Source organism: Coniosporium apollinis, assembly GCF_000281105.1.
Source record: "Coniosporium apollinis CBS 100218 chromosome Unknown supercont1.4, whole genome shotgun sequence".
In the NCBI taxonomy this organism is placed as follows: Eukaryota; Fungi; Ascomycota; class Dothideomycetes; genus Coniosporium; species Coniosporium apollinis.
The window spans coordinates 238,872-258,929 of NW_006913266.1; the positions used below are offsets into that span (position 1 = coordinate 238,872).

At 53.7% G+C, this 20,058-nt stretch overlaps 8 protein-coding genes across 8 annotated transcripts; 3 read left to right on the forward strand and 5 right to left on the reverse strand.

The window, feature by feature from the left end:
• Positions 1–595: 595 nt before the first annotated feature.
• W97_01135 (uncharacterized protein) lies at positions 596–2,161 on the forward strand (the record flags this gene model as incomplete). Its single annotated transcript, XM_007779044.1, has 1 exon — positions 596–2,161. One exon carries the CDS (start codon positions 596–598, stop codon positions 2,159–2,161), a length of 1,566 nt encoding a protein of 521 aa, XP_007777234.1.
• Positions 2,162–3,776: 1,615 nt separating this feature from the next.
• W97_01136 (uncharacterized protein) lies at positions 3,777–5,244 on the reverse strand (the record flags this gene model as incomplete). Its single annotated transcript, XM_007779045.1, has 4 exons — positions 3,777–4,039; positions 4,096–4,174; positions 4,224–4,311; positions 4,373–5,244. The coding sequence occupies 4 exons, from the start codon at positions 5,242–5,244 to the stop codon at positions 3,777–3,779; spliced, it is 1,302 nt and encodes a 433-aa protein (XP_007777235.1).
• Positions 5,245–6,364: 1,120 nt separating this feature from the next.
• On the reverse strand, positions 6,365–7,735 carry W97_01137 (uncharacterized protein; the record flags this gene model as incomplete). The annotated part of the gene is made up of 1 exon (XM_007779046.1): positions 6,365–7,735. The coding sequence occupies one exon, from the start codon at positions 7,733–7,735 to the stop codon at positions 6,365–6,367; it is 1,371 nt and encodes a 456-aa protein (XP_007777236.1).
• Positions 7,736–8,453: 718 nt separating this feature from the next.
• Positions 8,454–8,872, reverse strand: W97_01138 (NADH-ubiquinone oxidoreductase 12 kDa subunit, mitochondrial; the record flags this gene model as incomplete). Its single annotated transcript, XM_007779047.1, has 2 exons — positions 8,454–8,533; positions 8,647–8,872. The coding sequence occupies 2 exons, from the start codon at positions 8,870–8,872 to the stop codon at positions 8,454–8,456; spliced, it is 306 nt and encodes a 101-aa protein (XP_007777237.1).
• A 162-nt stretch (positions 8,873–9,034) lies between these two features.
• On the reverse strand, positions 9,035–9,421 carry W97_01139 (uncharacterized protein; the record flags this gene model as incomplete). The annotated part of the gene is made up of 1 exon (XM_007779048.1): positions 9,035–9,421. One exon carries the CDS (start codon positions 9,419–9,421, stop codon positions 9,035–9,037), a length of 387 nt encoding a protein of 128 aa, XP_007777238.1.
• A 566-nt stretch (positions 9,422–9,987) lies between these two features.
• Positions 9,988–11,209, reverse strand: W97_01140 (uncharacterized protein; the record flags this gene model as incomplete). Its single annotated transcript, XM_007779049.1, has 4 exons — positions 9,988–10,618; positions 10,673–10,812; positions 10,872–11,114; positions 11,171–11,209. 4 exons carry the CDS (start codon positions 11,207–11,209, stop codon positions 9,988–9,990), a joined length of 1,053 nt encoding a protein of 350 aa, XP_007777239.1.
• Positions 11,210–11,963: 754 nt separating this feature from the next.
• Positions 11,964–12,871, forward strand: W97_01141 (uncharacterized protein; the record flags this gene model as incomplete). The annotated part of the gene is made up of 2 exons (XM_007779050.1): positions 11,964–12,336; positions 12,405–12,871. The coding sequence occupies 2 exons, from the start codon at positions 11,964–11,966 to the stop codon at positions 12,869–12,871; spliced, it is 840 nt and encodes a 279-aa protein (XP_007777240.1).
• Positions 12,872–18,062: 5,191 nt separating this feature from the next.
• W97_01142 (uncharacterized protein) lies at positions 18,063–19,851 on the forward strand (the record flags this gene model as incomplete). Its single annotated transcript, XM_007779051.1, has 2 exons — positions 18,063–18,724; positions 18,783–19,851. 2 exons carry the CDS (start codon positions 18,063–18,065, stop codon positions 19,849–19,851), a joined length of 1,731 nt encoding a protein of 576 aa, XP_007777241.1.
• Positions 19,852–20,058: the final 207 nt, after the last annotated feature.

The following is a 20,058-nucleotide window of genomic DNA, read 5'->3' on the forward strand; positions in this document are numbered from 1 at the left end:
GTGTTCTCTTACGTATATGCTGACCGCTGATCAGACCCTAGAATTCCAATCATCCGTCAAATCCTCATTTTATCTGAGCTGCTGCGCCCCGGTAAGATTCTTATATTCAGCTAGGGGAGCATGACTGGTCTGTGCCTAGCAATTGGGTCATCTAAAAGCCGTTCTTGTCTGTTTGCATAAGTCCGTCAAGAATGGGTCCGGTGAGCAGGTGTCGCTGCCAATGAGGGCGAGGGTAGGTTAGATGTCTTGAGGCCCTCCACCACATGGCAGCTGTATCGCGAGACAGAGTTTGCTCGCGGTCGAGAATCTCAGCCCGCAATCTTCTCCAGAGAAAAGCCAAAAGCATCGTTCAGCCTTTGAAGCGGGGGGTAGTCCGTAATATCGGGCGCAATGGGCCCGATCTCCCTGGCTCCCAGTTTGATTCTTTGCAATGCTTCCTCAGAGGTTGGTGGAATATAAATAGAGGCTTCCTTCCTGTCTGATAAGACATTCTGCTCCACTTCGCAACCATCGTCCAGGTCTCTCTAGACTGCACTTTGTCACCTCTATCTGTCACTTCTAGCCGTCCGGCCAAGACCATCTTCGATCTGACACTATGGCTGACAACGATGCTCCCCATCTATGCATTGAGAAGACAACTGGCAACAAGACGCTGCCACTTAGTAACCTCCGACCATCGCGTTCTGGATCTGGCCCTCCGAGTCTCGCGGTGCTACACAGCACATTCTGGAACCCCGGGACAAGTATTCGCGTCAAGTTCATGAGCGGCGGAACGCCTCGTGTCCGACAACGCGTTCAATACTACGCTCAACAGTGGGAGCAGTATGCCAACATCGACTTTCGGTTCGTTGCAGACGACGATCCTGACGCCGACATTCGCATCTCATTCGAAAAAGATGGCTCTTGGTCTTACTTAGGCACAGAATGCTGGACGATACCGAAAGATGAAGCTACGATGAACTATGGCTGGTTCGATGACAACACTTCCGAGCAGGAATTTTCTCGCACCACGATTCATGAGTTTGGACACGCTCTTGGATGTGTTCACGAGCACCAGAGTCCGAAGGCGTTGATCGACTGGGATAGAGAGGCGGTTTACGCCGCATTCGTTTCACCGGACGGCTGGAGCAGGGAAGATGTCGACCGCAATATCTTCAATCGGTATACGGCTGCAGAGGTTGAAGAATCACTCTTCGATATCAACTCCATTATGATGTACTTCTTCCCCGGAAGGCTGGTCAAGAGCAGAGTCGGGTCGCCGGTCAACTACGTCCTCTCTGTCACTGATAAAGCCATGATCACCACCATCTACCCCTTTCAGACTCACAACTCTGGAGCCTGGAGCACGCTCTCCGACCGTCTGTGGTACCCGCCTGTTGCTCTTAACGCGAGACAGATTGACTTTGATCCCCCATATCCGTCACCTCCCCGCGTTGTTGTCGGCCTAACTAGCGTCGACATGTACTACGGCACCAATCTCCGCGTTAAGGCCTACGCAGACAACATCGCCGAGTCAAAATTCAGGGTCCACATCGATTCCTGGGCAAACACAGAGCTTTATTCCGGTGACGCCACATGGGTCGAGGCTGAAGATGCAGATGCAGATTACCAGACTGGTACCTTCGACACACAGGGCCTCCATCCCTGGAACCAGCCCCAGCAGAAGAACTCAGCGCGCATTAAGTTCAAGAATGGCTACCAGGACACGCCGAACGTCGTCGTCTGGCTTTCAGGCTTCGACATGGCGAAGGGCCACAACTGGCGCATCGCGGTCTCTGCCGACGGCATCGATAAAGACGGCTTCACCATTCACCTCGACAGCTGGGCGGACACTGTTCTCTACGCCGCGCAGGCTTCCTGGATTGCCTATGCGAAGGGGAAGGACGGCGTTGCCAGCGGTGCTGATGATACGCGGAATTACCGGCCGTGGTATCCTGCGCAGGAGAAGAATGGCAGGAAGGTTGACTTTAAGGCGGGCATGTATAACAGGGTGCCGAAGGTCTTCGCCGCTTTGAACTACTTTGACTTCGACTCGGCGAGGAACATGAGGATCAAGGTTTCTACTCCGCAGGTCACTGCTGATGGTTTCACGTGGCATGGTGATACCTGGGGCGATAGCTTGTGCTATGGTGTCGGCGTAAGCTGGATTGCGTTTGGTTGACTACGAGCAGGCGCACCTCAAGCTGGTCAGCGGATGGGTTTAGGCTCGTGACGACTCATGAGGGTGCTGCTCCTGTAGCTATTGAAACGAAAAGCGAGACCGCAACGGTTCCATTTTCCTGCAGGCCTGATGTTGTGGTACCGGCCGTCGAGAATCTAACAGTGGATATTGCGAAGGCAATACTGCGTCCGCGATTCTGGTTCTCAACACTCACCTATAGTGTGAGCAGTATCCCATCGTAGAGACATGTGATGACCTAGGCGGCCTTGTTCACACAGCACCGTGACACGTCTGGTGGTTAGCCTACATCAATTCCTTAGCATTCAGGGAACTGGAGCAACTGCGAGCTACAATGGAGGTAGTGAACCTAGAGTACTGCACCGGCAGTGACACTAGCTGTCGCACCAGAGCCACAAACGCTGCAGGTACTCTTGCCTAAACTTCTGCCTCCACATCCCGCCATGTTGTGACTCAATTCTGCTGGTAAATAATGCTGGCGAGACTGGTCGTTTATGGCACACAAGACTGTCGAGATCAACGACACCGGTCGTCGGGTACTGTAAACGATCCAGTCGATCCGGCGAACCACGCCGATGCAGAACCTCATCCCGTACCTCGCAGATTAGTGGAGGTAGTGGTGGGACCACTTCGCTAGACGTTGCTAAGGAAGGAACACTAGTGGATAACTTAAACTATATTTGTAAAGTCTTAGGAGCGGAGGTTTTTACTGAGAGCCATTGGACTAGCGGGAATCGTGCGAGGGCCGGATTCGCCCCTTTCAGAAGCTGCGAGGGGAATCATTCCGACTTTACCTACAAGGACGTTGATGGCAGGCTTGGGGCGTATCTCTCGAAATGGAGCCTCAAGCTCGCCGCCATTGTCGTAAGCGATCCGCTGACGTATCATATCGAGGTCAAGTCGACCACCGGAGCATGCGAGGAGCCGTTCTTCATGAGCTACAACCAGCTGCAAATGGTATGATCCAGTCTCTCCGCTCCCATTATGTCAGCCATAAGCCTGGAAGTCTACGATTTGATGACGAGGCGTTAATATGTCAACTCACAGGCTCGCGAGTGGACACTGTCTCCAACCGACGGCTCGGTCAGCCCGACTGACGTCTACATCATCATACGAGTGTTTCAGCTTCGCAACAACGGCATTAACCCCTTGACAAGAGTCTACGTTGATCCTTGGAGTTTGTATATCGCCAAGCGATTGGAAGTCAAGCCGCAGGGTTCTTTCATGGTTAAACCAATCGATTGAACAAAACGTTGTCTTTCGACATATTCCCGCTACAAGCTAAGAGCTAAGACGAGACGCCACGTTAGCATGGCTACAACACACAGCATCGACGCCCGCCCGGACTGTACATGGAGCAAGGACGTCTGCTCATAAAGAAACTCGCAGCACGAGAACCGGCATAAACAGCCGACATGCTGCCAGCTGCTATAACCAAGGTGTGAAAAATACAGTACAAACACAAGAACCGGCGGGTTGCTGGTGACACGCTCGACATCGTTGGCCTGAATGCGTTTACAAGAGCACTTCATTTGCACCCGGACTGTCTAGCTGGAGCTGAAGCTGAACGAGAAGCGTGCATCCAGATGCGTTCGGACTAAGCGCGTGTCGCCTGGATATGCTCGATGGCCTCAATCAAATGCGGCACGAACTTCTCTGGGTTTTCGGTAGCGGGAAAGTGTCCGAGCTCCGGCATGGCCTTGTGCTTTGCGCCGGGTATCTTGTCGGCCGTTGCCTGAGACATAGCGGGCGTGTTGCTCCAGTCATACTCCCCTGTGAGCATGAACACTGGACAACTTTTGGTGTCGATGTCAGCCATGCGAGACCGTCCATCCCAGCCTCCAAAGTAAAAGTCCAGATCTCCGTGGAAGATCGTTGGGTAGGTCAGCACACGTCAGAAGAAGCCATCTAGGGACAGCTTACGCCGTAGGCTTGGCCGCTGTAGAGGTGCCAGATGAGCTGCTTGTTGACAAGAGGAGCGGTAGGCGACATCATCTTCAGCGTCTTAGCAGCTGAGATTTGTCAGTTAAAAGGACGAGCTTACGCCGTAGACCCATTCGGGGTTGAACAAAGACTGGTTAACATAGGGCGAACGGTCATACCATTGCCTTTCCATGTTCAGATAATCACTCCTGTGAGATGTGTCAGTAATGGTCAAGCGCCAGGCGTGGAAATACGGATGTAAAGTGATACCCCTGCAAAGGAATCGTCCCGCAGGCGCCAACCTCCTGATGGCGGATCGCAACAGCCAAGCAAACCTGTCCTGCCATGGACGCTCCACAGATGATAGGCTTGTTGAGACCGAGAGCTTTAACAAACGCGGCTATGCACCCAACATAGCTATCTTCGGTATTCGTGTGTGCGCCAGGGTAGTAGCTCTGGGATGGAAAGCTTCTACCGTGTCCAGGCAAATCAAAACAGTACATGGTGCATCTCTCACGCATACGAGCATCGTTCATGACACCATGATACTGCCTGCCGTCTGAGCCAGCGGTATGCAGGAAGACGATAGGTTGGTCTCCGTCGCCACTCGTTTCGTAGAACACCTTGCATCTTCCCCAGATTGGGGCTGTGAGGTAGACGTATCGTCCGACAAGATGGTCTTCATCCGGCTGGACCTGCTCGTCTTCCGGATAAGGGCCGCAGTGGGCGTGGTGAGCAAGTTCGAGAACACGCCGCCAGACGTGAGTCCAGTGGGCGAACTCAGTCTGATCGCCCTGTACCTCAATGCCCTGCTGCTTGATGTTCATGCCGAACATCCCCCAGTAACTCTGATATGGCGCCACGGGAGTTTGCTTGAAGAACTCCTCCCATTGTTCTGGTAACGCGGAGAGCGTGAAGAGGGCGGATTGGGGGTTCCCGACGGCGGTCTTGGCCGACCCGTTCGTCACTTCTACTAGAAGCGCGTTCTCAGAGCCGCTGGACTTGATGCCGAACGTGGCGGGCTTGTCGATGGCGTTCGAGGTTGTGAAGGCCTTGAGTTGACCGTCATTGGCAAGCAGTTCATCGAGCTTAGATATGCTGCCCTCAAGGGCTGTGGGGAGGTCTGCCCACGATGAAGACATGTTTGCTCGATTCAGCGGGTTCGATGAAGCTTGTATGGAGGAGTTTGAATCAAGGGTGTCTTGGAAATTGCATCACTCAGAAAGTGAAGAGAACAACGGAGATAAAATAAGCAGAGTAGGCATGCGAAGAGGCTGCTCCGCCTTTATGTCCCTCGCAGAACGCATGATCGGATAAGGCCTGACGTGCGGGGTGAACAGCCTTATAAAGATCTAGGCTATCCTAGGTCTTGGATGATCGGTCTTGTAAGTTGGAGGAGAGGCTGCGAGCGGGCTGGTCAATGTAACCTCGGGTCTAATTACTGTTATAACCCCTCCAGCGGAAGCTACAGCTGCATGGTTAGATGTATAAGCAAGCATGTTAACGGCGAGACGGGTAGCCGGGAAGTGGGCAGAGGGGTTTAAACACGTTGGTCGGAGCAGTTCAATGTTGTTCGGGGTTGAGGGGCACAAGGGGTCGAATGCCGCGGAGGCGGAGTCCATGTTGAGGTGGTCACCACACAACAACGCGGCAGCAATAAGTACTTCCAGTACTGTAACTTGAGCTACTACGACGTTTCTAGGCTACATATGTCGCCATGTAAAACTTGCGTTCGTCCTCGGAGGTGCTGCATACAAAGACAGGCCTGTGACAAACGATCAGATCATCATTCCACTTTCCCAGGCATAGAGATCGCCAGAGCATCTGCGCTTCTGCTTTAGAAGCTCCATGGAGATAAAGAGACCGCACAAAGTTCTTGGGTAAACCCTCGTCAATCTACTGGCTCCATCAGTTATCGGCATACATAAGCCTTAATCCCAAACGGTTGGAAATGCACGAAAAGCAAGCTTCAAGATGACACTGATCACAGTGAAGCACGAAGCGCATGCGCCGACTACCGCACACTTCGCAATCCGTGTCGTGGCCGTTCTGGCGGCTCAACTGGCTCCAGTCATCATGCTCGCAGTCAGGGTCGAGAATAGCTTCGTGACGCTCTTGTGTACCGATACGGGAACGGACTATCAAATGCGGAGCGTCCGGATATAGCCGGTTCCCGTATTGCTCGCAGTCGCAAGATCTCCATCTGAGGCCGCAGACATAGCAGAACTCCGATCCGCAAAGACAGCTGGCGTAAATGATATGTTAGCTAGGCTTCGTGCCAACATAAGCAACGCCAATAATTGGCATGCATTGTACGTACGTCATGTGGTGGCAACCATCTGCCAGCTCCACCATTATGTGGCAGTTGTAGCAACGCTGCCAACGTTTGTCGCGTGCGATCCTCAGGAGTTCTTGCACGTTGGATTCCTCTAGACATATGCCGTCGTGTGCACCCTTCCTGCAGTTTGTGCATGTTCTAGTCGCGCATGCGGAGCACACGGCTGCGCCATCTTCGACATAGTTCGGGGGTATGAAGTGGGAACAACCCGGTTGCGAGCAGTAAATTGGATTTGGAGTTGATAATTCAAGTGACTTCTCTTCGAAGGCCTTGATGGAATCGTGTGTGAGAAAGGGCTTTGCGGCATCGAGTGGGATTGTCTCTCGACAACAACGTGGAGGGAAGAGTGTCGTGTCGCATATGGAGGTCTTGAATAGGTTGATTAGGCACTCGCTGCAGTAGGCATGAGGCTCCGGTTGGCAGCCCAGTAGCAGGCATTCCACCTTGGGCCTAACCTCAGTGCAGGCAGCGCATGCGTAGCAGACTGTAGCTTCGGTCTCTGTGATCACCTCTTCAATCCTGAATTTGATCGTCGCTTCGCACCCCAGCTTGATCCCTTCCCTTCCCGCTTCCACGACCACTTCTAAGATCTCATCTCTGATCCTCTTCCTGATCATTTCTTCAAACCTATGCGTATTGTCTTCGGCCTTTACTTTAAATGTAATTCGAACCTCTACTTTGGCCTTTTCTTCCACTTTCTCTTCTTCGACCTCCTCCTCAACCTCTCCTGCAGCCATGTCTTCATCCACCCTCTCAGCCATCTCTTCAACTTCCTTTGCAGCTAGATCTTCTATCGCCTCCTCAATCTCCTCTTGATTCTCCTCTTGATTCTCTACTTGGCTATCTCCTGCAGAGTCATCGGAGTAAGCACATCTTGCAACAAAAGGCGCTGTCTCAGGACCTTCATCGTCCTTCAGTTGGCACGCGTTCATTGCCGAGAGGACTGACGCGGTCTCGCTAAGAAAGTGGGCCGATGCTGCGCGATGCTCTGGATCTACCTGGACACCCGCCAGACGACATGCGAAATCATGGTCTTGAACAGCTTGTTGCTCATCTTCATAGGCATTCTCGAGGACTTCGCGATCGATGCAGCCAACTCGTCCAAGTACTGTCGCTATACGGCGATCTTCTGTTTCCTTAAGGGCGTTACCGATGTCCTCGCGCATCATCTTGAAGGCGGTTGATTCATCTTCGGTGAGCTCTTCGTACGCTTCTTCCAGCGCGTCGTCCACATCCTGGAGCTGAAGTTTGAGGATCGTCTCCGCTGTCGCGACATCCAGGGCTAGAGCAGCCATACTGCTTCGTTACTGTGTGCAACACGTGAGGTCAGAAAATGGCTGCAGAGATTGTCCGTCACTTACAGCACGAAGCTGGCTTCGGACGAGGTCGAAAGTCGTAAGGTGAGAGGATGGTTGAAGAAACTGTACTGAAGCCCTGACAAAACATGGGGCTAGCGCCGTGGTCCCGAGTGAAGCGTGAAGCCGGAAACGAAATGTTCACTTGCGATGCGGATGACATAAGGGTTGAGTTTTACTTTAATCAGCTGTTCAGTCGTTAGCCTTTACAGCTCAAGAATAAACGCGCGACTTTGCACTCGGTCCAGGGGTCCGCATTGATGAATGATGTGATGAACCTTTTGCTTCGTTTTGTCTTGTAAAGTAGATGTAGTATTTTCAATGGCTGGCTTCGCTCAAGAGGGAAGTCAGTGGAAAGCAGCGGAACACACGTGACTGCTGAAAACAATGATGAAGGATATGCCTTATGAAGAACGTGCATTCGCACGCGTACAAGCGCTCTTCAAACCCCACTGTACGGTAATGCCTGTGTTCACATGATTGGATCTACTCCAGTATGCGCACCTCTTGTTCCATCAACCCTACAACCGGTTCACGCTTTGCTGGTAGCCCTTAGCTCATCGCTGCTGCTCCCTCAACTCTTGAAGGTCCCCGTGCGATCAACCCGTGCCAACGCAAAACCATAGCAACACCTAATGACAGCGAGCCTTGCAGCTTCCTATGACTTCGGAATGTAGTTCTGCTGCTCGAACAAGTACCCTCGGACCTTCGACTCCTTCAATAGCTCGAAGTACCGCTCTACGAAATGCAAGCGCCAGTCAGCCGTCCGCTCCCAAGCTTCAACGAGCACTGTGTCTCATGCTTCAAATATCCCAACACAACGTTGCTGGACCGAGAGCGGAACTACCAACCTCTCAAATGCCCACACTTCTCCAGATGATTCACGCCTTCCCGGTAATAGCACTTCCCCATCTCCTCCCTCACAAGCCTCGCCATCATGCTCTTAACCCATTGCTCTCGGATAATCGCATCTTGGGCCGCCTTCAACTGCCGGTTGTCATCGTAGTCTACGCCGTCGAAGGTGGGGGGTACGGTAGGTTTCTTCGCGAGGAACGCGGCGGACTCGGGTGTAGGCATCTTGGTCGCCCGTCGGTACGTATGTCGAAAGGCTGACCGGGGAGCAGGAAGGTCAATTGGCTGTTCGTCACGCTCCGTTGCTGAGCTCTCGCTGTCCGACGTCGACGTCGAGCTCCAACGCCTTGGCGCCGAAGTTATTCCGACGCTTCCTGCCCTCAATTCTCACCACGCAACCTTGACATCCCCCTCCACCCTCCCTTTACTCTCCTCCCTCCGCCTAACCCTCTCCCTCACATCCCCCTGCTCCCCCCACCGCTTCCACGCCTCCTTCTCAGCCGCCGGATTCTGATACGCGACCTTCCACCTCCAGGCATCGAACCTGATCGTCCTGTTGTGGTCGACCTCGGCCAGCAGCACGCTCCTGCGGCGGTCGCAGAGCGCGCAGAGACGGTGGATGCGGAGGGACTGGAAGGGGTGCGCGTGCGGGGTGCAGGTTGCGCTGGAGGTGGAGTCGGGGGGGATGGCGCTGTCTTTGCAGAGGAGGAGGGGGGTGGGGCTGTAGAGAGAGTGGCCGCAGGTGGAGAAGATGTAGAGGCGGTGGTAGCACATTGTTGCTGTGTTCGGGGACGGCTTCTTTGCGGCGTAAGGCAAGTTGGGGTAGTCAAGGGAGCAGGTGTATGGGTATAGAGGCTGGGAAGGGGGAGGTAGGCAGTTTTGGTGCGTTTCTTTGTCGACTTGTCAATCTTGTTGGCTTTCTGTGGCCCTTTGTCACGCAACGTGCGTCAATATGCGTTGGCATCGTGTCAATGATGGTGAATGCCTTTGTGTCAGCGTGCTACGTGGACGTTGCATCAGGTGTGTGGCCAAGGGCTGCGATAGTAGCCGCATCAACGCGCTCGATACACGAGTGGGTTGCCAAATGCATCAAGCATGACATGTAAGTGCCCATGGGGTCGCTTTGAGTATTCGACGAGGAACAACAGCTATGGTGGACGAAGAAACGGTACCTTTCCGCTTGTTAAGCCAAATTCAGGATTGAATATCGAATCAGTCAATAGTTTTTACTTATTTACAGCTTCGCTTTTCGCCGATAGGATGCGCCTCTGCCACGCATAAGCCTGCGCCTCTCGATTGATCGGGCCCTGGTGAGCCCGACACTTCTTCTAAGATGCACCTTACCGGTCGCGACCAAAGGTCGGAGGTGGGCTCGGCTTGTTCTGCAGGATCTCCTCAATCTGCTGCATGACCTCCGGCGTCAACTTCTCAATCAGCTTGACCGCCTTGCAGTTATCAATGATCTGCTCGGTCTTGGTCGCGCCCAAGATGACAGTGCTGACGTTCGGGTTCTTCGCCGCCCAAGCCAGCGCCAGCTGGGTGCAGTTTCCGCCAAGCTCCTGAGCGACCTTGGTGAGCTTCTTCACCTTCTCGATTTTCGCCTGGCCCTCTGGTGTCTTTAGCTCCTTGATCGTGCTCTCGAAGAAAGCCTTGTTGGTCGCGAAGCGGGAGTCCTCTGGGATGCCGTCGTTGTACTTGCCTGTCAGGAGGCCAGAGGCGAGGGGACTCCAGATTGTGGTGCCGTATTGGAACTGTTGGAACAGAGGAGCGTACTCAACCTCGAAGCGCTCGCGGTGGAAGGCATTGTATTGCGGCTGCTCGGCGATGGGAGCGATGAGATTGTACCTCTCGGCGATCTGCGTCGCCTCCATGATCTGGGTTGCGGACCACTCGGAGGTTCCCCAGTAGTAGGCGAGGTTAAGATTGCGGATGCACTGGGTGAATCCTTCGACGATCTCCTTCATTGGCGTTCTGGGGCATGTCAGCGGAATGTCATGTTTCACAAGTGTCGGAGCTGGAGCCTACGCATAGTCGGGCCTGTGAGCAAGCACAATATCGACGTATGGCTGCTGCAGTCTTGCCAAGGAGCTCTTCAATCCCTCAACGACGTGCTTCTTTGATAGACCCCGGGTGTTTGGTTCCTTACGGCCCGTACCGAAGAAGATCTAGGAATGATTAGTACAACTAGTGTATAGTCTCATGATGGGTTCCCGAGATGCTGTACCTTTGTGGACAGCACATACTCGTCCCTCGGCCAGGCCAGCTCCTTCAGGGCTCGGCCCATCTCGACCTCACTCTCGCCGTTGGCGTACGTTTCAGCGGTGTCGAAGAAGTTTATGCCATGGTCCCAAGCAGTCTGCAGGCACTCCTTGACAATGTCACCCTTCTGCGTGCCGCCGTATGTGAGCCAACCACCAAGGGAAAAGACAGAGACCTTCAAGCCTGTGGGCCCGAGGTGTCTGAATATCTAGGGTAAGCTGTCAGTCAAAAATGTCATCGCCGCTCTGAGCGATGAAAGGTTACCATGTCCTTGGGATCAAAGGCTGATTCGACTGCTGGCATTTTGGCGGTTTATGGTGGATAATGATGGGTTGAATTTGGATATGAAGCTGGATGTAGGCTTCGAAGTGGGATTCGTGCAATTGAAGGGCAGTCAAATAATTTACGCCGCGGCACTTTGTACGTGGGGCTCCGGCATCGGTACGTCATGATATCTGGCGGGGTGTCGCTGACTAAAGCTACATCAGTACCTTGCAGGGTCTGCATCGGACGGGAGATGGTGTTGCAAGCTGATGCATGTACCTCAATTTGCGCTGTTGACCTCCTCTCGACAACCCACAGCCTTCTGCTATCACCCTTACTCCGGTTTCGAAAGTCGTCCATGCAGTGCCACTGATCTTTGATCCTGCGCGTTTCAGTGCTTTCCGACTGCACAGGGCATGACGGGACGGGCTTCGGAGAATCGTGGTTTGACGTATCGGAAACTCCCCTTGGCACAAGCCATAGGGGCTCAGACGCGGATGGGCGCCACGGTTTTCAGCTTTCAGCATCAGCCCTGCGCTGTCAGCTCAGCCGCCTATGGATTCATAAGTAGAGACGGGATTGCAGCGTTTCTGCGCCTTTGTTAACATTTGGTTCTTCTCCAAGCTCTTCAACCTATAGTTCAATTCCAGAATTTCTATTTTCTGATTGTTTACGACGACGTCAACGGTGTATTGATCGCTCAACGCTGCCCGTTCTTTCTGTCCGCCTTTCTTCCTAAAACGCATCCTGCGATCGAATACTGCTCTCTTGCAAGCAGTAAATACCGTAGATCATGACCCGTCACCACCAAACCCTCTCCACATCAACCTTCGACTTGGTCGACCGCTACACCACATCCTGGCTCCTCCCGCCGACCGTCCTCTGCGCCACCCGCGCACTAATCTCCCTCTACGCCTTCGCGACCATCCTCTTCCTGCTGCTGTGGGACACCGCGCACGGCAACGCGAAAGCCGCCCGGCAGTCCTTCAGCTTCTTCACCAACCTCACCTTCTGGGGCATCGCCTTCTACTTCGCCTTCGCCGCTGCACACACAGGGAGCTATGCGTTCCGGGGCCGGAGTTGGCTGAGCAGATGGCCGAGGGCGTTGCAGGAGATGCACGGGGTTTTCTATAGCACTGTGGTTGTGTTCCCGTTTTTGGTGACGAGTAAGTGGACATGAACAAACGTCTTCAATACGTGGTATTGCGGGTCAGGCTGACAGTTAAATTTGTAGTCGTGTTTTGGGCTCTCCTCTACTCCTCCTTCCCAACGCCCTACGTTACGTGGCGCAACGTTTCGACCCACGCGCTCAACTCCGTCTTCGCTCTCTTGGAAATCATAATCCCCCGCACCCAGCCGATGCCCTGGTGGCACCTCATCCCGCTTGTTATATTGCTGGCCATGTATCTCGGAGTCGCCTTCGTAACGTACGCAACGCAAGGCTTCTTCGTGTACGGCTTCCTGGACTGGCGCAGCAGTTCCGGCGGCACCGTGGCGGGGTACGTGGTTGGAATCTTGGCGGCTATGTGCGTCTTGTTCGTCGTCGTAAGATATCTCATCTGGATCCGCGTCTGGGCGACGGAGAAGAAGGGGGGGATGATGGGGAAGAGGAGTGCAAGGGAGTCGAGACGACAGCTTCATTCATACGCCGGCGCAACGAAGGATGCCGAGATGGCGAGTTTTATGAACCACGTGAGATGAGCTATTTGATACCGTTCCGGACGCGGTGCTTTGGCATCGGAGTTGCGGCGTCTTGGGTCTCACTTGGCAAGGGCGTTCTCAGTCTAGTATTGATACCCAACTGGTTTGCATGGGGTGTTTCTTCGTAACTGCAAATAATGTCGTTGCACTTTCCACATTTTCGCAACTCTGCACCTGCGATGATACGGTAAGGAAGTCTTCGACACGAGCCTCGGGAGCGTTCTCAACACTCATAATTCTTTCCTATCTAAAGATCAATACATCACGACAAGATGAGTCGACCAGGCGCGATATACCCACTACCCATCCAACCCTTCGCGTGAATGGAACGGCGAAGCGGGTCCGTACGCCAAAACTCCGCCGCAGGCTGGGGGAACAACGTAAGTTTCCAGGCAAGCTTCCCGCCACCAACAAACATGTTGAGATGCATCATCCATCGGGGACGCATCTCCTGGGCCCAGGCTGCAAGGTTGAATATGGATAGGACCGCGTGTACAATCAATAGGTCGAGAGAGGGCGACGTCGGAACCAACAGTAAGATGAAAAACGGCAGGCCAGCGGTGCGAAGTACATCGCTCTGTCTAACTTCGTCGCTGCAGCGTCCCAAGCTCTTCAAGCCCGAGAGTGGAGGTCTAGACACCGCGAGCGAGTAAGTGATGCCAAAGAAAAGCGACAGTAGCGAGTGACATGGAACACCTGTGTGCCGGTTCCAACGTCTACAGGTTCTTGTAGCGCGGATGAACTCGAGAGACCCGGGACGCGCAGATATTGGAGGTACACCTAGTGGATAGTCTTTGATAGCCTCCAGATCAGTAACGGGGGTTCGGTCGTGGATACAGTTCGTACTTTGGGCACAAGTGCGTTCGGATAGTATGAGCTGGGCTAAAGAGTCCACAGTGAAGGGCTACCTGACTGATACACCCTGGAGGATTTTTCTCCTAGGAATGTAAGTGTTTGGGCCCCATCTCTTGGCAAGCCGCGGGACAGGCTTCTTCGCAACCGGGAAGACTTCCGTGTCTGAATTTCGGAGTAACCCATGTTCTAAAGCCTCGTAGGGGATGCGCGAGTAGATGCGGGATTTCGATTTCATGGCTTTCGACGCTCAAAGGGACGAGACTATCATCAGCATTTCGGTATCACAACATTCCTGAACCGCTGTACTGGAAGATTGACGTTGCAGGACAACGATAAGATATCGTGGAGCCTACCGATGCATGTGCATGTATGCAGAGGCAGCGGAGTCTGTTGAGAACATCAGCGCATCTACTGATTGACAGCGCGATCCGTCGAACCAACCCTGCAGGAAGACACGCCGCTGTACATGTAGATCTGCCGTTGTGCTGTTCTATCAAGCTCGCTGGGTCTGATTGTCAACACTGCATAGCCGCGTTCTGGCTGGAGGCTTTTACATTAATGTGGTATCACCTGATCGACCTCAGCAGGCGACTGCGGAGGTGGAGGCGGCGCAAGCCAATGCTATCGCACATTTGGGGTTCTTCTCAAATGAGCCATCTTGATGGCTCCCTTCGGGCGTTCTTAGTGGATGACCTTGCGGAGGGTTGTACGCAGTCAAGTTTGGTCGCTCAAGATGTGTTGTGTGGTGGGAACCCGTGATGAACGTCAAAGCCGCAGAGACATCTTCCTGAGACGAACACAAACACCTGGGCAGCGTCCGCTATGTTTCTTCCGATCATAAAGCAACACTCCTTCGTGGTCTGAACAATTGCTCGGTGTCGGATAGCGACTCCGAGTTCCAATTCTGATCTTGGCGGGTTTCACATGCTAATTGCTGATGCATTAGATGAATGACGGGGTTTCGAGGATGGAATTCACACCGTCTCCACTTACGTGCTGCATGCAGACCGAGAATCATTCGATTGTGACTTCAGCTGTGACCATGCAATCGCGAATCTGAAACGACAGGATTCGCAACACTGCATCTGCAACAGTGCAGTGCGGCAAGCTAGAACCCACCGACTAGGTACCGAGCGTCGACTGTTGCCGTGCTTCGTTGATGGCTCACTTGTTGTTAGCGACGTTGACCATGAAGAGGCCTCTCAGATTCGACTTGGGAAACAAAGTGGGAGTGATGGGATAGAGAATTGAGCAAGATCGCGTTATGGACAAGCATGGCTGGTTTGCTGGAGTAAATTTAAATGCAAGGGCCGGGTTGTCGCTGCCAAGACGCTGGGCCTATCCGGCAGTTACCGACTGATAAATGATATCGATGTCAGCAACATGGAACCCCGCGCACAGCGGCTAAAAGTTGTCCCCAAGAGTTGAGAGAGGATCACTCCAACATGCAACGTTTCCCAGAGTACCGGGAGATGCTTTCGCTGATCAGGAAGTGTATCCATGATGATGGCACTCTACGATAGGACTCTTATTACCAGAACAACCACACAGTTTCCGACGAATGGCTCAACGGCCCCTTTGCGGTTTTCCTACACACCTCGCTGATTGACCCGGACCCAGAGTGGCTACGAGCGGGCGACTGCTTGGAGCTCAGTAAACGGATCGACCGGAGAAAATTTGATCCAGAAACAATGGCAAAGCGGCTCTTTTCAGCAATGGCTGGCGCAACAAGCACGGGGGATCGCCATTCGACCGCGCCGGCAAGAGGTAGATCCAAAGCCACACCGTTGCTGCAGCGTGAGCATGGCTTGCAGCGTGGAGCATCCCAGCATAAATTTCGTGCTGGCCTGATAGGAGACGGTTGAAGGGGACCGCAGAAGCCCCTACTGTTGAGTGCTGCACTGTGCAACATTACTCAAGGCTGACGACAGCGATATGCTGATATCGGCTGTTAGCGTTGATAGGTTGCTCAAACCACCACGCTGTTGCACGCTTCAAGCCCAATCGTAACGGCTAAAGTGCGCATTCAGCGTCTAATGCACCTGGTTGCATGAAGCCCATCACGTAGCCTCGTTATGTCTTGCTACGTGATTGCGGTTCGGTCCGATTAGGTGTGTATGATCGACATTGGAGGACATCCTCTGTGCTGCTTCTGAGCGATTGTTATCGAGGTGAACCTGGTCCCGTTTAGTGGGCAAGGGATTCCGATAAGCCTTGTATGGCGCTTCCAATGCGGGGCCTGCCTAAGAATCCGTTGCCTAAGAACCTTTGCTGCTTGATCGAAAGAACGTTCCCAGGGCATAGAGTTTATGACTGGGGATCTTTGTCCCTTGTAAGCACGACACGGCGAGTTGCAGGACGGTTTAGACAAGCAATGTTGCCATATCCCAGTTACGTTGCGGCGCGAAGAGCTCCAGGGCACCGCGGAGCTCGCACTCGGCCTGATGGAAGTCCTGGAAGACATCATTCCGTGTCCGCGAGCGGTCCTGTGGGTATGCGGATTCCTCCGAGCTGAGTTGGATGCTGAATCCGACATTACCCGCGTAGCGCCGGACGTCTCCAACAATCTTAGGACGCTGTTCCTAGGCGGTTGCCCCAGTGGACCGTCCCGCGGTGATGCCGATTGAGAAACAAACTCAATTGTTAGCGTCGAGACAGCCTTAGCGTGGAATCGGGAGACCTTCCGCCTAGGAGTTGGTTAGCAGGCGATTGTGTATGTGTTGCCCTGCGTATCTGCATGAGATAAGGACGTCGAGCAGACGGCTCAGTATCCGGCGACGACTTTGACAGCGGACTGTCAGGGACAGCATCGGTAAGATGGGAGGAGTCAGTTGAACGGCCAGCGCCCCGTATGCGAACCGGCTCATGTTCTCCTCTTTCCCTGAGGCCTCGATAATCCTCAGCCACAGGGGGACCGACGCTTACCGAGGCATTGGCGGAGGAGAGGAATACGATACCTGCGAAGGATAAGATGCGAGCCTGAGGCAGCGCAAGGGTCCCGGATCTGTCCTCGAAGTGGTCTCTGCTCCATGAACCCTGCAAGGAAACCCCATAGAATGGGCTCGAAAAGGTTCCTGGCCCCTGTCTCCCGCCAAGTGGCAGGCAGCGCCCTACGAATGGGAAGCGCAGGCTCTTCCGACCCTGCTTGGACTGCGTTCTTTGCTGCGCGGCTTGGGGTGGCACATTTGGTACCTGCTCATTGGCTGTGCTTGAACGGCTTCGTCTGGTGGAGGGCGCCACACTTCAGCAAAACAGCCAAGAAAGGTTTAGACGCAACCACTAAGTCCCTCTGCCCTGCGTGTCGAGCAATGGCGGTCAGACCGGGAGTGATAGAAAGCCGCTTGAGAAGTGTGGAGATGAGCTACGGCAACTGTTGCAGCAAGCCGATGACATGAAGATGTCGAGCGCGGCTCCCTGTTGCCCATGACGGGTGGAAATTCCAGCAGAAGCGAGCATTTCCCGTGACGCGGATGGAGGGATTCAGGATCAGGACTCAGGGCATGGCAGAAAACGGCAGCCGCTGATTGCTGATGACACAAGCGGATGGGAACGCGGTGCAGGTATTCGAGGCGAAGATCCATGCTGAAAACGTTAAAACGCTGTCTTTTGCGTGCGCACTAGACTCGCGTTCCTTCACCTCGAAACTTGGCAGCATCCGCGGAGCAATCGCTTCCAGACCCGCACTCGATTGTACAAGCCCATCTGGGCACGCTCGGCTCATACAGTAGCCTTCTCAACGTCGGCCACCCCCAGTTTTCTCCAACGCCCCAGTCCATGCTGAGTAAATCCTACCCACCTCAAAAACATCTCTACATCGATCGATCGCCTTTGCTGTCCACGCCTCGCAAGCACGCAGCTGAGCAAAGCAAACTGCCGGACGCCCCTCACTTGTGTCCATTTGGAACACTACCCACAACAGAACGCGAATCTCCGCATTTCTCTCCCCGCCATTCCACGCTCCATACCAAGCGTTTCAGCCCTGGTTAAGGATCGTATCGCGACTCAATCAGCACAATCACCCAGGGTTCTTGCTCTCTGCACCTTGGAAATTGTAATATAGTACCCTCAAGCCCGTGGAACCACATTCGCGAAGCGCACAGAATTCGCTCGATAGTCGACAATCATATTGGACCTCGCTCTACAAAAGAATTGCCAGACGCTACAACTCGCTGCTCGCCGCTCGCCAAATAAGCGGTGCCGCTAGACGGAGGGCCGCATGTGAGAGTTGGGCTTTCAGGGTGGTATTGATAGCGGAGGATTTAGGTTTATCACTCCGCTTCCGTCTACATAGCAATCATATTTGCTAGCGAGAGTGTGTTCAGGGCATTGCACAGCCATGGCAGAAGTCCTGCCTGCTCAAGGCGACGGCCAATCGTACTTTGGTGGCAGTCCACTGCGCGGACCATCGCCTTCCCAGTCTCCGTTTCTTGTGGGCTCTTCAGCACAGTACACCTCAAGTCGGAAACCGAGGTATTCCCAACATATCTCACACTCGCTCTCTGCCTCACTACCGTCGTCGCCCCAGCACTCGCAGGTCGATCTTCCTCATCCGTCTTTTCACTCGAAACCAGAGAGCAGTATCTCGCTGAATACTGATTGCGATGGAAACGATGCCATCTCGTTTCCCACTTATGACGGAGACAACACCTTTCATCACGATGAGGATCTGGAGCCTCCGCCGAGTCCGGTAACGGATAACTCGTACACTGTACCTTCGACGGCAACTTCACCCACAAGCGAGAGCACGCCCGGCAGCACCTCGATAGTGGACCATTTACCGGTCGCAGAAGACGACACAGCAATCAAAACGGAACCGTCGAGACATGTCGACTATCTTTCACACGACTGGCGGGAGGAGGACATATGGTCATCATGGAGGCATATCGTTTCTCAGCGGAAAATGTACGGAGAACGATCAAGGCTCGAGAATGCCTCTTGGCGGACGTGGGCCAAGTCCAAGTACAAGCTAAAAACCGTGTCGCCGGAGACACTCAACTGGTGAGCAAGCATCTCCACTTGCTACCCTGGCGTAGAACTTCTGCTGACACGGCTATAGGCTGAAGGATTGCGATGTTACATGGTTGTATGGCCCTCTGCAGGAGGCGCCGAGAAAACCATGGGGCCAGCATATTTACGAACCACAGAGCCGCATATCGAAGAACAACTCATTCATCAACAAAAAGCCAATCCTGAAAAAGAGAAGCATGTCAGAAGTCATGTTACAGAAATCGATATCCGCCTCTTCGCTTTTGAAGCAAGCGGCCGCCGCAGTTCAGGCTCAACAAAATTCGTCGATACATGGCCGGGTACGGGGGCGACCGATCCTGGGCCGAGTCAACTCAGACGTTGCAACATCGTCCATTCCATCAAGGACTATTAGCAGGGACCCCACCGACTACTTCTCCTCCTCACGTTCCTCTACATCCGGCCTCGATACGCCCGAACTCGAAAAGAAGCACATTCGATTCGACAACAAAGTCGAGCAGTGCATAGCTGTGGATTGTCAGCGCTGCGATTACGACGACGAGGAAGATGAAAACAACTACGTTTTCCGCAGCGGCGAAGACGAAGATTCCGATGGAGGCGTAGTGATGATGAAGAAGTCAAAGAAGAGGCGGCAGCCCAAACGAACGAGCTCAAGGGGCAGCGCCACGTCGGAGAGCAAGACGATTGCCAAGCTCCCGTCCACCACACTCAAATACCGCACAGACTCCCCAGATATGTCTGAGCAGCACTCGATACCATCACCAAACTTCTTCCGCTCGAGCAAGCTTTCGCCTTCCCCATCGCAAGAAACGCTACGGCCAGCAAACCCTTCGAAGAACTTCCTCATCGGTGATGACGACGATGACGACCTGGACGTGCCATGGGAACCTTCGGGAGCTTTCTCGAATCGTCGGGACAGCGTCGCAGTTACTCAGAATCGCATGTTGAGCCCCGGAGATGAAGACGAGCGAAGAGAAGGGTCTGGCGGGCTGCGACGAACACCATCCGGCATGTTCATGCCGTACGAGGACGACGAAGACGACATAGTGGCGGCAGGCTTGTTCGGCAAGGTCGTCGATACGGTGAACACTGCCAAGGATATCGCTCATGTGATCTGGAATGTGGGCTGGAGGAGATGAGTGCACATGTTCTTGAATTGGTGCTGGATGCAGGTTTTGCAATTTAACCAGGCATGCGGCTTAGGACTACCCATCTGCGCCTTAGGTGTTCTGCGATGGTAAGCACTCGGCTGGACGCATTTAGTGGAGTTGAGCGTGTTTTGAGGGTTTCTTGCGTGAGACATTGCACATGGGATTGATGCAGCACGAATTCCCTTCCTCAAGTGC